Source organism: Varanus komodoensis, unplaced genomic scaffold (genome assembly GCF_004798865.1).
Source record: "Varanus komodoensis strain SLA01 unplaced genomic scaffold, ASM479886v1 scaffold60, whole genome shotgun sequence".
NCBI classification, from domain to species: Eukaryota; Metazoa; Chordata; class Lepidosauria; order Squamata; family Varanidae; genus Varanus; species Varanus komodoensis.
Window position 1 is genome coordinate 2821282 of NW_025336223.1, and position 14953 is coordinate 2836234.

The window sequence follows — 14953 nt, forward strand, 5'->3', positions numbered from 1 at the left end:
AAAAGAAAACAAAAGATTTTGTAAAAATTACAAAACAGAAAGAATTGGGTTGCTATCCAATTCATGCTGCTGTAAATGAGCAGGATCCAAGATTCAAAGGCAAAAATTTAAGTGATGATAGTTCTGCTGCTGCATTTGACTAAATTAAAAAGCAAGCGCAGCACAGTTGGAGCTTGGTGTCAGAAACATACTTTCAAATGTTGCTGATTAGGAAATATCTTCAGGAATTTTAACTCAGGAATGCAGTATGAGATTCTGCAAAACTATCCCTCCTGCAACATGATGGCAAGGCCTTTGCAAAACAAGGCACATGATAGCAAGGCCTCTGACTCCTCTTGCTTCCTACTGGCAGGATCTGCAGAAGAAAGCAGCTCCCTCCCTAGCCAGATGGAGAAGGTAGAAATAGCACCAGATCTGTAGCTACCTGCAGGATTAGGGCAAGTGTAGCTATGCAGTTCAGCTGAGAGCCACTGAGGCTCTATCAAATGTTTCTTAGTACTACACACCCTGGTCACAACAGTGTTACTCTCCATGGTGGGTTCTTCGTGTTCTTAATTTAACTTCTGCCTCCAATCCTACAACATCTTCATTTTCACCAGTTCCTGACTGCCACACTTTACCAGGTACCTGACTCTTGCTTGTTCTGATTTTGCTTTTGTCTCCGGTCCTACTACATCTTGCTAGACTCTCCACCACCCTCACCCTTGGTCACTGTGCTTCATTCACAGACACCTGCCACTGGCCTCCTGGGCTTAATACTCACCTACTGCAGATTCCTTCTTTTTCAACATGAGAAAGAAACTGGTCTATTATTGAAAATTCTCCCATCAAATCAAGAAATAAACTGATATGTAAAAGGGGAGAAGGTTGTTTCAATCCAGGCAAAATCTTACTCTTTAGAAATTCATGATAACTATGATGAAGCCAAGGTAACGAAGTAGCAGTACTAGGAAGGGAAACTGATAGCAATAGCTCAGAAAAAATGAGACTGTCATTGAGTCTTGGGTAAAGCTCCCCTACTCCTTTTTCTCTCTTCAGTTCCTTTTCTGAGAATGAGGCTTTATGTCTGCTTGACACTGTGGAGGAAAGGCCTAGAAGAGACAGTTTTCTTTGTTTGAATATTAATGGTTTCCTGTTTCTATTGGTTTGTGTGTGCTTTTCATAAGCTGAGGTTTTGGCCAAAAAAGTCCTGTAGGACCAGGGATTCCTTACAATTCAGGACACAAGCAGAACAAAACAAGTACAAATTTAATGGAGCAAATTCAATTTGTAATCATATGAATTAACTTTTAATATTTTAATGGAATTATTTTATGCCAACCCAAGTTCTACATAATATATTTTACAGTCCTAAATTAACAAGTGACTTTCAGTTTATAAAGGGTGCTAATATTGCATCCCCCCCCATTTTTCTGAAAATTTTCTTTTCCAAAAATGGAAAAAAATCCCTACAGCTTCAAAATGTTAAAAATGTCACATGTCCAATTATAATACTTAAAAATGTATGGAAAAATGTCCTTAGTCTTCTCTATAAGGTGGCAATTTGTGGATTTCTTTAAAACTACCACCAGCAGAGAATGAGAACATAATCCCAAGGCTTCATTTAAAAAAATGTAGCCATTCATATTTCTGAATGGTACATTTTGGAAGTACCATAATATACTAGATACATACTGCTGTTCAAAGACAGCAAACCAAAACATGGTTACTTGTGTGTAAATACTACTGATGACAGTACAACCTTCTTTTAAGCAAATATGCACAGTTTCAGACTGTTACGTCTCAAAAGTACCTGAAGAGGTTATTTAGACAAAACCTTCAGAGAAAATAAGGTTAAAGATCAAGAGAGAATGTTATAAGGTCTTCAACAAACTATAAATATGGGTAGCATCACTATTTCCACCTCTGGTTATTTCATTTTGTTTTACTAAACCTTTCATTCTCTGGTTGCCAGAATGTTTTTCAGACATTAACCCCCACTCCCCTTATTCCCATGAGACACAAGTATTCCTGTTGATACAAGAAGCAAACCCTGAAGTATGGTTGTCCAAATAGGGCTGGAATATTTTAAAAAACAAAAAGCTCAGATATAACCTGGCATTAGGCATTTTTAAAATATCAGCTTAAATCATCAATCATAAGTGACCTTTGACAGTTTCATCTCTAAAGATACAGGCAACTTTCTGGGTGGCTCCTTTAACTTCACACTCCGCATCAAATTGTTAACCAAATCTCACATTCAAAGGAAACATTTTTTCTGCTAAAAGCATTTCTGAAAAAAAAAATGTTATTAAAATCCAGGAATATCTATTTCTCGCTGTAACTGCTGGAAACCAAGGCCAAATTTACATATTCCCAGAAAACAAAGAGCTGCTGCCAAGAAATTCATCACAGTGTCATATTCAACTACTTGTTAACTGATTCTAAGAAAGTACACCATTGTCCTCTTGTACCTGTGGTTGTCAATTATACAGAATGGGAACAGGGATCTACGCACATTGTGACATTGAGATGCAGGGAAGAACTCAACCTGGAGAGGACCTTTTCAATGTGAGTCCCTACACCATGAAATGATCTGCTGGAAGAAATGCATCAGCTATCCCAGATTGTGAACTTCAACAGAGAGCTAGAGATGTATCTTTTCTGACAGGCCTTCCCAGAATAATGTTATTTAGTATGTTCTTAATCTAAAATTAATCTTAATCTAAATTTGAATTATGGTTGGTTTTAATATCTTATAAACTGTCCAATGCAGAAACGGGGTGGTATAGAAAAATCAGGAATAAGAATTCTGGCATTAGCCCTGGGTTTTTCTGAGCATTTAGGTTCTGCCCTTAAAGTGCACTCTAGGGCTTTCAAAGACTGGATAGAATTTATTTTCCTTTTTAAAAACAGACCACAAAATGCTTTGGCATGCCCCTTAATTTCAAAAGTGGCTTGCTATGTTGCACAGTGAATTCTTGTTAAAAGGACCATGATTCAGTAACAAAGCCCACACTTTGCACCCAGAAAATTCAGTCCCAAGAATTTCCAATTAAAAGGCTCACAAGTATCAGAGCTCGGAAAATCCACTTTATGATTGAGATTCTAGGTTAGCCCCTGCTAGTCAGATGAGATAGCACTAACCTAGATGGATCAACAGGCCTGTCTTAGTTAACACATGAAGGTGCCTTATACTCACAAGTGTATCATTTTTCCTACCAAAAATATTGTTAATCGTATTTATTTGCATATTGCAATTTCACAAAATATTATGCTTAAAGTAATTCTCAAAACAAATACAATAACAATACAACATTAGTTCAAATATCATTCAGGTAAAATTCATCAAAATTTAAGTAAGTGCAAATGTTTTAACAGAAAACTGAGCTCCAGTTTTTAAAAAACGATTACATTAATTATGTACAACAGTTACATTGGAGTAATTTGTTAACTAAAGTGCAGCGTGACATCAAGGTTTTTTTTCATAAGTTCAAGAAGTGAACACATTAAGTGCATTACACTTAAAATATTGTGAGTCATTATGGTACCTCAACAATAAAAATATATTGACTGTTTGAAGAGAGTTCAGAGAGAAACAACTGAAGTGATTAAATGCTTGGGTACAACTAGCTTGTGAGAGGAAAGATTTTTTTTTTTTTTTAAATACATGTGTATAGCTTAGCTAAATTACAACATCTTGGAAAGTTTTCTTTCTTCCCTCCCAGCCTCTCAGGCTAACCAGTCTCTCAGCAACTTAGCCTGTCAGGGTTTGATCTATTACACTTCAAACATTCCCAGAGAGCCTGAAATCAACTGGAAATATTTTTATTTTAAATATTTTCCACGTGCCAAAGTTTAAGGCTGCAAAGAGACAATTCTTTTTTCCTGGTAATCTCCAAATTACAATTATTATCTCAGTCCCATTCATCTGAGAAACAATTTATCCTCCCACTTAAGACTGTGGCAGAAAAGCTTCATGAGTACAAGCAGTTACAGTGTAAGCAAAATTATGAGTAATATTTCCCATACATCTGCGGCAAAGGTGTCCTTTCTCCCCACCCCACTATTATTTGTAAAAATAGTGAGTTCAAACTGGATATGGATGAAGGAAACTTCCTATGTCCCAACACAGCACCACTGAAAGTCTGGCTCCTTAACTATTTAAAGATAAGAGAAAATATGAGGAAGAAATTATTTCTGTCTTAAGCACAAATGAGTAACAAAATATTGTGTCAGTAATGAGGAACCAGCCATCAAATGGGAGGCAAGAGATTGAATGACATAGTCACTGCAACAGTGCAATCCTACAAATGTCCATACCGTATATATAAGTCTGCAACCTAAAAAGTCCAACAGGAATGGAGTTTAATAAAAGTACTAGAATATAAATTTCAAAATAGCAGTTACACATCAAGTCCTAATGGGCATTAGCTAGTGATAACAAATGAATGGAATTGGATGTAAAGCTTATTTACCAAGAGAAAACTATCAAAATAAAAAATGTGGAACCCTCTTTCTGTGTATTAAAGTACTTAAAACTGGCACACACAGTTCCAGGACAGAATAAAGAGCACTTCCAGTACTTCCAAGTAGTAACAAAGGAATAGTAATCTCAGATTAAACAGTTAAGGTGATATGATGATATACTGGATGTCCATGTTTTAAATTATGAATAGTTTTGGTAAACTGATGGGATGACGATTGAAATGAAGTTTCCCCTTGTGTTGGCTGCTTTTAGCTATTTTTCTGAGTGGCTCATCATTATGTTTGTTTATTTTTTGTGTTTTTGATATTGTGTTGATTAAAAAATCAGTAGCAGGAATAATTTTCTTAAATTGACAATCTTAAAATATACATGGGCATTCTGAAATCAAAGTACTGAAAGCCACACATAGAAAGCTGGGCTTCTATGAACATTGCTCACTGTTTATTCATCCTGCAAGAGTCAGAAGGCAGCATAGCAGGGAGTTCAGCCTGATGTCATGAAATCATGGGGCTGGAATGTGCCTCAGTGAAATTTTGAGGTCAGGACATCAGAGCTGAATGCTCAAAAGATCTGGAGTTGGTAAAGAAACAGTGAAGAGCTCCCAATGGGGAGAAATATAAGTCACAAGAGGTGCAACCTCAGACCATTGCTGCACAAGACTTAACAGGTTTTGTCTAGTGAATACGTCTTAGGGATTCTAGAATCCCGTACAATGTTCTTTTTAAAGCTGGGCCCTCCATCTCTGCTACAAATAATACAATAAAAATATGGGCTTACTAGAAAACTGCAACAAATTCCATAAGCTAATTCTGTAGTGAGAATAGAGAATGAGAATAGGCACAATATGGTCATCCTCACACTAAACCTGCTGTGAGGCAGGAGAAGCCAGCACCTTTCCTAAACACACCAAGTAAGCTTCAAGTCTGAGGAAATGCTTGGACATTCATAGCTCTTTCATAAGGCTTCCAACTTAACTGCCCTTGTGCCTCTGCTTTCAAATCTCTAATGTGGAAAACTGGAAGCTTGAAGTCCCCCCCTCCAGTCTTATCTCCATTCCATGAAGGTTTTGCCAATTATATTTGTGCCAGAATACACGTAAACATAAGAACAGGGACATTAAAACTAAACAGGTGTCAATTCCATTCATGTTTTTACCATTCTCCTTTATTCACCTCATCTAGCACACAAAAACTATTGCTGATGGAAAATGTAACTGGAAATCCAAGGGGGGGACTTTAAGAACATTAGTATTACTAAGAAGACATAACAGCATACAACATTATCTGCTTTTCTGTAAACAAATTTGAATATTTTCAAAATTGAATGTGGTGTATGCCATTTTAATCTTGGCTAACTTGGTCAAAATAATGTTTTAAGTACAAATCATGGCATTTTGACAGTTACTCTGTGATTTTGTGGGGGCAAGTTTATCAAAATTCTGTGTACCACTGAATTGGTTGGTGTTTTGGAATAAAAAGCTCCAGCTTGCACATATTTTTCTGGAACAGAGCAGGTGAGGAAATGACAAGGTCAGTAAAGCTAATTCCAAATACAGGTGGTATGTGCATGTGTGCGCGCATATATGTGTACAAGTGAGTGAACACAGGAAGAGAGGAGCGAATCACTGCTGACATGTGTGACAAGGAAGATTGATGGTTTCCCTCTCTAGTTTTCCCTACTGTGAAGGCAGCTAGGGGGTGGGGAAAGGGACGAAGAAGCTGCTGTGCCAGCGACAAAGCAAGCTGCTGCCTATATACCATGTGAACACTGATTAATGAGGCTGCAGCAACTCAGGAAATGGAGACAGATCATGCTTAGACTGCCTCCTTATTTTTACTTAATTATCATTCAATTCATAGAATTCCACATTGTTTCAGTTATTAGCTAGTTATGATTTTTAAACTCATACAACAAAGAGATGCTGCTAAAACAGAAAAGAACAGAAAGAACTATTTACAAGATCTTACTTCAAACTGAAGAATGTGAAGCCTAAACCTGTTACCACATACAGTTCAAATCAATCAAGCACACAACCATTGAAAATTCAATGTCTTTCACATTTGCTACTCTGACAGAGACTGAAGACTCTTAGCATTAAATCAACCAGTTCAATATACAAGTACCCTGCTTTTTCTGTCTTTTTATCAGTTTGTGTACTCTACATCACATACTGGTTTTAATCTCTCCTAAACTACCCAAAGCCTATGGGAATGGGGCCATATATAAACATCAAAATAAATAAAATACTGCATCTTTCAGGAAAATGCCATCAGACCCATAAATTGGAAGAATTTAACCTGACCATTCTGCTAGAATTTGACTGAAGAAACCATTCCACATGAAAAATTCATTCGCTTACCCCCCCCCCCGCATCAACTTAGCACATTTTTCAAATGTTGTGTTTTACATAGATAAGAAATAGTGCCATCGGTACTGATGAATGTATTTTCACATAAGGCCATTTCAAATTTCTACACTGTAAGACTTATGCCCACTTGCCTGGGAGTAAGCCCTGTAATTTAGTGTTCACTGCTTCACTCCTGTGATATGCAGCAGGACGTACAATTATAAATGAATAAATAAATCAGACAAAGACCTGATTCATACAATAAGCCACTGGCGTTAGCTTGCCACAATGGTTTGGTGTGTTGTTCAAACCTAGACTGCTTCCTACAAGGTGGCTTATTTTTCAGGAATAAGTTACCCTGGCAACTCATAGTTTGTTCTAGAGGTTGTCATGTTGCCCAAATCTACAAGAACAATTTCCTCAGGAGTTGAAAAGAAGAGGGTGAACTGCTCAGCCAGAGTGGCAACCCCAGGCCCACTGCTGTTCTTCACACTCTTACACCTTTGCCACTGCTAATGACAGCCCCTCCACTGATGTCCAAGTGGCTCTTTAGAATAACCATCACTGGTTTGCTACAGTTTAAAATATTATTAAAGGGGCAAGGGGTGGCATAGAAATGTTCTAATAATAATAATAGTTCTAATTTAATTATTTTAACTATTTTAATTATCCCAGAAAATTGCAGATAAGTAAAGTCTATTTTTTAAAGTCTATTCTCTTATACACTATTTTACCTTCAATATATATAGTCTTGACTGGTCACTTTCCTTATCTTTCACAAATATTTCGAGACCTGATTTTAACACCTGATTATATGAGCTCACTCTGTTCCAGCAGATTTCTCCCCACCTTCTCTCCCTGTACTTGTAATTGTAAGCTGCCCTGAATAAATAAATAAATAAAATTAATTAATTGTAATTAATGTATTTTCACATTGTTTGCTGGTTATAGAGCACTGTCGAGCTATTCAGTAGCATATAAATTAGAAAATAAATAAAGGCTTATTTTCACACAGTTGCCAGGGGTTGTTAACTGAAAAACTTCAGTAAAGGAGACAAAAAGCAGCACAAGAAAGTGTATGGGAGGGCAATATCTCCCCTTTGATAAGGTGATACTTTCAATTTCATACATTGAACCAACACTTCTCAGTGCTTCCCCTTTTTCAGTGCTCCCCCACGTCTCCATCTAGAGAACAAGGGGGAGAACAACCCACAATAAGCCCACCTGTAAGCAACAATAAGACTGAGAGTAGAGTGGCACTAGACAAATCACTCTGAACATATTCAGGCTTAAGACTCACCCGAATAGGTCTGGACCTACAACATGAGGTTGTGTCAATTTTTTTAAAGCATATGTCCACACACCTCTTTCTTCTTTCCTCTCACAGTACTTCCCACCTTCCTTTCCTATCTGTTTCTTCTTTTTAATTCTTTTTGTCCACCTCTCTTGAACAGTATAACTAAAGAAAGGGAAAAATAGTGATGGTGCTGCAGGTCAACCTCACTATAGGCAGGACTGTTAGAACATTTTGACTCACCAACTAAAAAGAAATGCACTAAACAGAAGTCCTTCACAGAAGATCCCTTAAAACAGAAAAACAGAATGGCATGTGCATTAAAAGTTGCAAACCATTTAAAATTATATAGTAAGAAGAGAACGTAGAGTTCCAGTCACATGTCAACATTTCTACAACAAATGCTAATGTTCTTACTTTTTCTCAGCAGGATTAATGTCTCTGCGCATTCACAAGCTGCACAAGTACATTAAAATTAAAGTAATCCAAATTGCACATGGGCAGACTTATGTGCAAGATTAAATTAGCACAAGCCTAGAAACTGAGAACAGGCAAAATGGCAGAAAATTAATCTGCACATTCCTTTTTAGTGTGAGTCTTGGTCCATACTGTGGTTGGGAAATGCAATTCATTAATTAGGTAGGTAGGTAGGTAGGTATTAAAAGAGTTTCTATCCCGCCACCTACAGAACATCTTAGGATGGCTTATAATATGACCCACAGCAAATCTGGAAATTGCCTCAGCAGCTGATCATGCCAGTGCAATCATGGAAACTGCCACCAGCTGGGTGCATGACTGAGCATGGTTGTGACAGTTCCTGCACAGGAAAGCTTTGGTATGAACCAGATCTTAGAATGATGAACATTTTGGAGATCAAGCTTTTACTTCTCACCTTGAGGAACAGTCTTGTGATCACATTTACATGATTTGTATGCTGGCATTTATTGGTTTATAAAGTTACATTCTGAAATCTTGTTATACTAACAGTGAGATGTATTAAGGCATACAAACAATTCATATAAAGATCAGGTAGTAGTTCAGGTACATAAGAATTATCATTAACTCATGAAAACAATTTGTCACATGACCAAGTATAAAATAGTTGTTCGAAATTTTGGAGCAGCTGTTACCCTACTGATGGTAGAATGAATCTGCATCTTGACTGCCAGTTTACAAGAAGCAAGCAAGCATCTGTCACATTCTAAATTTTATGTTTACATTATGATTAATTACCCAAATGCCCATGCCTGCTCATCAGAATTAAGGTGTCTAGATCCAGCTTACATGCATCAAACTGTTCTACATGAAAGAGTACTGGCTGCTTGTGCAGAAGTCCCAAGTTAAAGCTTTTATTCTTGACCTATTATGGTGAGACAGGAATGAAGTGAGTAAGAGAGACTAGAGAATAAGGACCCTTGTAGCCAAAAAGATGTAGGGGACAGAATGGGAGCTTGGCCAAATCTCAACCCACCTCTGAATGAATCTTACTAAGTTGTGCTGGTTATTCTGCCCAGAATGAGCCTGAATGGGAAGCAAATGCCACATCACTTTTTCCAACATGTTCTACAGATGTGGGGTACAATTCAGGTGTCACACAGCACTCATTTTCCTTAGGAAATGCCCGATAGCTCAGTGAATACTGCTTCCTGGGATCTACTCTCCCCATAAGGGCTTAAGAATGCAACTAAGCTTTCTGGACAAGAGTGATTCTTTCACAGTTTTCACACATTTGTCTGCTGACATGCAGGCATACCAGCATGTCTCCCTCAGAATCAAGTCACCCTTAGGAGGAAATTCAAGTGCTATGTGTACACTTCCTATTTTGAGATGTATACAGCAGGCACATGACATAGTAGTGTGCCCCAGCATGGAATTTGGAATCACTAATCTAACAACTGGGCTGATGGAGGTTTCCAGTAGTTCATGTTCAGGCCAGCTACTTAAATTCAAGAATTTACTAAATTTAACTAAGATAACTAATAAACTCAGAACAAAGATAACTGGGGTTCCATGGCAAACAACTCCAATGAGAAAAGGAGACGAAGATGGGCAGACATTTAAAAAAGGACATTCTAGGGGCACAACTAACAATTCTATCAAGAATAAAAGATAGAAGACAACAGAAGAAGCCAACGTGGCTTCACAAGAAACTAAAACCCTGAAAACAAAAAAGAACACAAACAGGAAGGAGAAGGAAGGCAGACTACAAAGGAAAAATACAGACACATAGCATGGAATTATAAGAACGGTATCGGAAAGGCTAAAGCTAAGAACATGCTGAGGTTAGTAAGGCATGCTAAAGGCAACAATTCTTCAAATATATGCATAGTAAAAGACAGAAAAAACTGTGGTTCAGATATTCAAAGAGGATGACAATATGATAGCAGATGACAAAGAAATGACAGACATGCTCAATTCCTGCTTTGGCTGAGTCTTCTTCTAAAAAGTGGTCTGTCACCTCCCCGGCAAAAGTGACATACAAGCTGAAAGGGCAAGAATGCAGCTTGAGATTCATAGGCAAATGGTCAAGGAACACCTAATTACTTTTATCAAGTTAACCACTAAGGCCCAGTGAGCTGCATCCTAGAGTAATAAACTGACAAGAATTCCCAGAACCACTGTCTAATCTCTGAGAACACATGGAGGATGGGTGAAGTACCTGACAATTGCAGGAGGACTAATTTTGTTCCTAACTTCAAAAAAGGGGAAAAGGAAGAACCTGGAAACTACAAATGAGTTAGTCTGACATCGATCCCAGGGAAAATTCTGGAGCAAATTATGAAGCAGTCAATCTGCAAACACCTTGAAAACAATGCAGTGATTACCAATATGGATTTGTCAAGTATATATCCTGCCAGATTAATCTGATCTCATTTTTCATTGGGTAATCTCAGCTATTTGGTAGTATAAAAATGAAATAAATAAACCTCCCAGGTGGACCATAGGAACGCTGTGGACATAATATATCTTGAATTCAGTAAAGCTTTTGATAAGGTGCCCCATAATCTCCAGATGAGGAAGCTAGTTCAAAGTAGGCTAGATGGAACAACTCCCACATAGATCCACAACTGGCTAGATAATCAGATTCGCAGACTGCTTATCAACAGCACCTTCAACATTTTTGTTAATGATTGAATAAGTTGTGGGGAATGCTGATCAAATTTGCAGATGACACTAAATTGTGTGGAATAGCTAATACCATGAAAGATAAAAATAAAATTCAAAGCAATCTCGATAGGCTGGAGTGATGAATGAGATTTAACAAGCACAAATACCAAGTTCTGCACTTGGGAAAAATAAGCCATAGTTACAAGACGTGAGGTGCTTGGCTCAACAATAGTACAAGTGAGAAGGATCTTGGAATTCTTTTAAATCACAACCTGAATTTGAGTCCACAATGTGATGCAGCTGCAAAAAAGGCAAATGATATTTTGGGCTGCATTAATAGAAGCATCACTGCCAAATAACATGAAGTACTAGTTCTCCTCTACTCAGCACTGATTAGGTCTCCTCTTGAGTTCTGTGTTCAGTTCTAGGTCCCATCATTTAAGAAAGATGACAACAAACTGGAAAAGATTCACTGCTAAGCAACAAAGATGATCAGGGGACTGGAAACAAATCCTGCAAGGAGCAACTGAAAGAACTGGGCATGTTTAACCTGGAGAAGACTGAGAGAAAATATGATACCGGTCTTGAAGTACTTCAGGTTGTCACACGGAAGAGGATTTGGATCTCTTCTCAATTCTCCCAGAGCGCAGGGCACAGAATAACAGGTTCTAGTTCATGGGTCTCAAACTACGGCCCATGGGCCGGATCTGGGCTGCCATGCACATCTATCTGGCCCGCCATAGAGGTTTTGGACGCGCCACGTGCGTGCGCAAGCACGTGGCAAGGCGCCAGCTTGCTCGCAAGGAGATCCTTTTCTCTGAGCGAGTCCAAAACAATTTCCTTGCGATCTCCAATACCACTTTTATTTCATGCCCCTATCGGACAAATCGTGTGAGAAGACGAGGACGTCCACCAGGAAGGCAGGCAGGGCGCCGCCGCGACATCAGCCGCCATCCCCGCGTAAGGTGCCCCCGCTGTGCTTACGCTCCTCCACCCCACCAGGTAAGGGAAAGAAACTGCCAGCCAACACGCCTTTCCCCCTCCTCGAGCGGGACGCATCTCGCTCATCCCCACTTAGAGCCTCCAAGGACGGGGCTACCTTTGTGAGGTGAAGCGTCCGAATGGAAGAGCTGGGCGCAGCCATGTTGGAAAGGACGGGCGAGTGACGCCGCGCCTGCGCACTACCGTCCACAGTGGCGAGCGAGGGCCAGAGGTTCCGTGTAAGCCTTGGCCGGCCATCCTCCCCGCCGTACACTGTAAGCGGACGGGCTAGGAAGCCGGAGCGGAAATGACGCCATCAAGAAGGTTATTTCCGGAGTAGCCCTTACAGTGCTGCGGTGGAGCGCTGGGCTTGCTTAGCTCGAATTGTGCAGTGCTTGTTGTAATTATTATACAGAATAGTAATAATAAATGGCACCTGCAGGAAAATATTGCAGTGTGGAATGCTCTGTTCCACCAGTCACGCTTGTTTGCTAGATACTCCATTCTCTATTCTGCCACTTTTTCAAACGTTTGTCAGCATATATTTAGTGTTTAGTGAACACGCTGTGCCTATATCTGCCTGCTTTTGGTGTCCCCGCCCAGGGTTTTTCACCGAGTATGTGCTTTTCTTTTCCTCTTCTTTTTAATTCTGCAAACTTGAAGCTTTCCTTTAGAGTACTGATAGGCTGCATTGACTGTGCGGTACTGTTCTGGCTACAGTAGGAAATATGCTCAAAAGAAAGTATTAATATATAGGATGTAGTACTAGGTGCTGTACAGTTTTAAAGCAAAGGGTTATTGCAGTTCTTACTGAAATAATGTATACAACGCATTCTGAGTGCCCCAAAAGTTCCATGCATAAAATAATAGCAAGACTAGTAATACTGTTGTTAAAAATATAAATTGAAATGAGATGATAAACCCATATTTCAGATGAGAGGATTTGAGGGTCAGAGACACTTGGTTTTTTAAAAAAATGATAATTCACACTCAAAGGTTGTTGCTGAAAAAATAGGTTATTTTGTTTTCTGAATCCAGCTGTATTAACCACAAACAACCCATGAAAAAAAACTATGTTTTGTTGTTGGTTTGTGAACTGTGGGTTGTTCATGGTTTGTTTTTGTTGTTGGATTGCAATGACAAAATAATACAAAGTTATCATGGTGTTCAACAGCAACTCACAATCAACCCCTGAAATGGATTATGGATTAATTGACACATTAGTGCTATAACCTTTGAGCATTGGCACTTATTTATTGATAAAGCCTTTCCTAATAAAACTTTTTGAGGATTTATGGATATATTTGAGAAGCAGTAGGCTTCTCTGTGACCATCTCACTGCCACCAATAGCTGCAGAAGAGTATTAGATGAACCAAAGGTTAAATCTTGTCTTTGTGTTAATGTGTGTGAGTGAGTGGCATGTCCTGATTTATCCTGTACAAGTAGGACAATAAAGCAGAATTATCTGCATTAAGTTCACCGTGGCCTCTGACTCAATACTAATTGTATTTCCCTCAGTCAGTATTATTTTAATATGTAGACTCAAGAAGTCTTCCACATAATTTGAAAGCTTGCATACAAACTGAACAGTGAACTAAGGTTGTCCCTAATAAACGCATTGATTGTATTTGGACAAATCTAGTCCACACAGATTGAAGCACAGGTGCACCTGCCTTTCCTACTTATAAGGTGACAGCCTGTCTGAAGTTATTCTAAGGACAGAGGTCACCTTGAGTTTCATTTTCTTTGTGGAAAGGCAAAGTACAAATCCAATAAATGAAATTTGTATAGGCTTCAATTGCATTGTGCATTCCCCATAAAATATCTGGAGAATTGCTGCAGCAATGGAAAGAGCTGCATCTTTAGGAATTGCCACTGCTATAGCAAACATGAAGACAACAGGAAGGCCAAGTGCCACACGGAGTTACCAGGAATCTCACTTTCTAGGAGCCTAAGGAACTGCCATCTCTCAATAGCCCAAAGTTCACAAATGAATAGCCACATCCCTGGCCTCATGATCAACATATACTACAATTGCTAAGTCTCTTTGCAAACTTTTATGCTGGAAGAGAATCTGAAATCCTCTACAGGTTCTACAGTCTGCTTCTGGCTGTCTTTTTTCGTTGTAGAATCAGCTGCAGTCTCCTTTTCCTCAGCAGTCTCTGGTGCTCTTTTTCACACAAGTGTAATAGATCCATTTTGATCATCCATCAACCTTCACAACAGAGGAAATAATCAGCAACACTTGCAATGGTTCTACCCACTTCTCCTTCAAGGGTTTCTGTGCCCAGTTCTTCACCAGAATCTCATCTCCAGGCTGAAAGGGGTATATTGGAACATTAAGGCCCACTGGATTCTAAAGGTTGATGTACCTATGGAGAGAATTAGGAGTACCCTGAAAGCTATCATATAATTCTTTAACATTTCCTCTCCCATCAGGAAAACATCATTAGTAAACATGGCATCCTCCCACTTCTACCCTGGGTATGGCCTCCCATGTATGATCTCAAATGGACTCAATTTTGTTTGTTTCTTTGGACTAGCCCTAAGCCTGAGCAATGCTAAGGGAAGAGCTTCTGACCACTTGAGTCTTGTTTCCTGACACAATTTTCCCAAGTGAGCTTTCAACTGCCTATTGGAGATGTCACTGTATATGCAATGCTATCACCACCTGTTGCATCACCTTCTCCATGAAATGGTGTCCTCTGTCCAATTCCAACCACAAAAGCAGGTCATCTTGGAATCACTTCATTT

At 39.0% G+C, this 14953-nt stretch overlaps 1 protein-coding gene across 1 annotated transcript in view; it reads right to left on the bottom strand.

The window, feature by feature from the left end:
- The window catches only part of WARS2 (tryptophanyl tRNA synthetase 2, mitochondrial), a 30966-nt gene extending 18577 nt beyond the window's left edge, over nt 1-12389 (bottom strand). Inside the window, exon 1 of the mRNA XM_044449730.1 lies at nt 12317-12389. Coding sequence (XP_044305665.1) covers nt 12317-12361 — 45 coding nt within the window. The 5' untranslated portion in view covers nt 12362-12389. The remainder of the gene's footprint in view (nt 1-12316) is intronic.
- Between the last annotated feature and the right edge of the window lie 2564 nt (nt 12390-14953).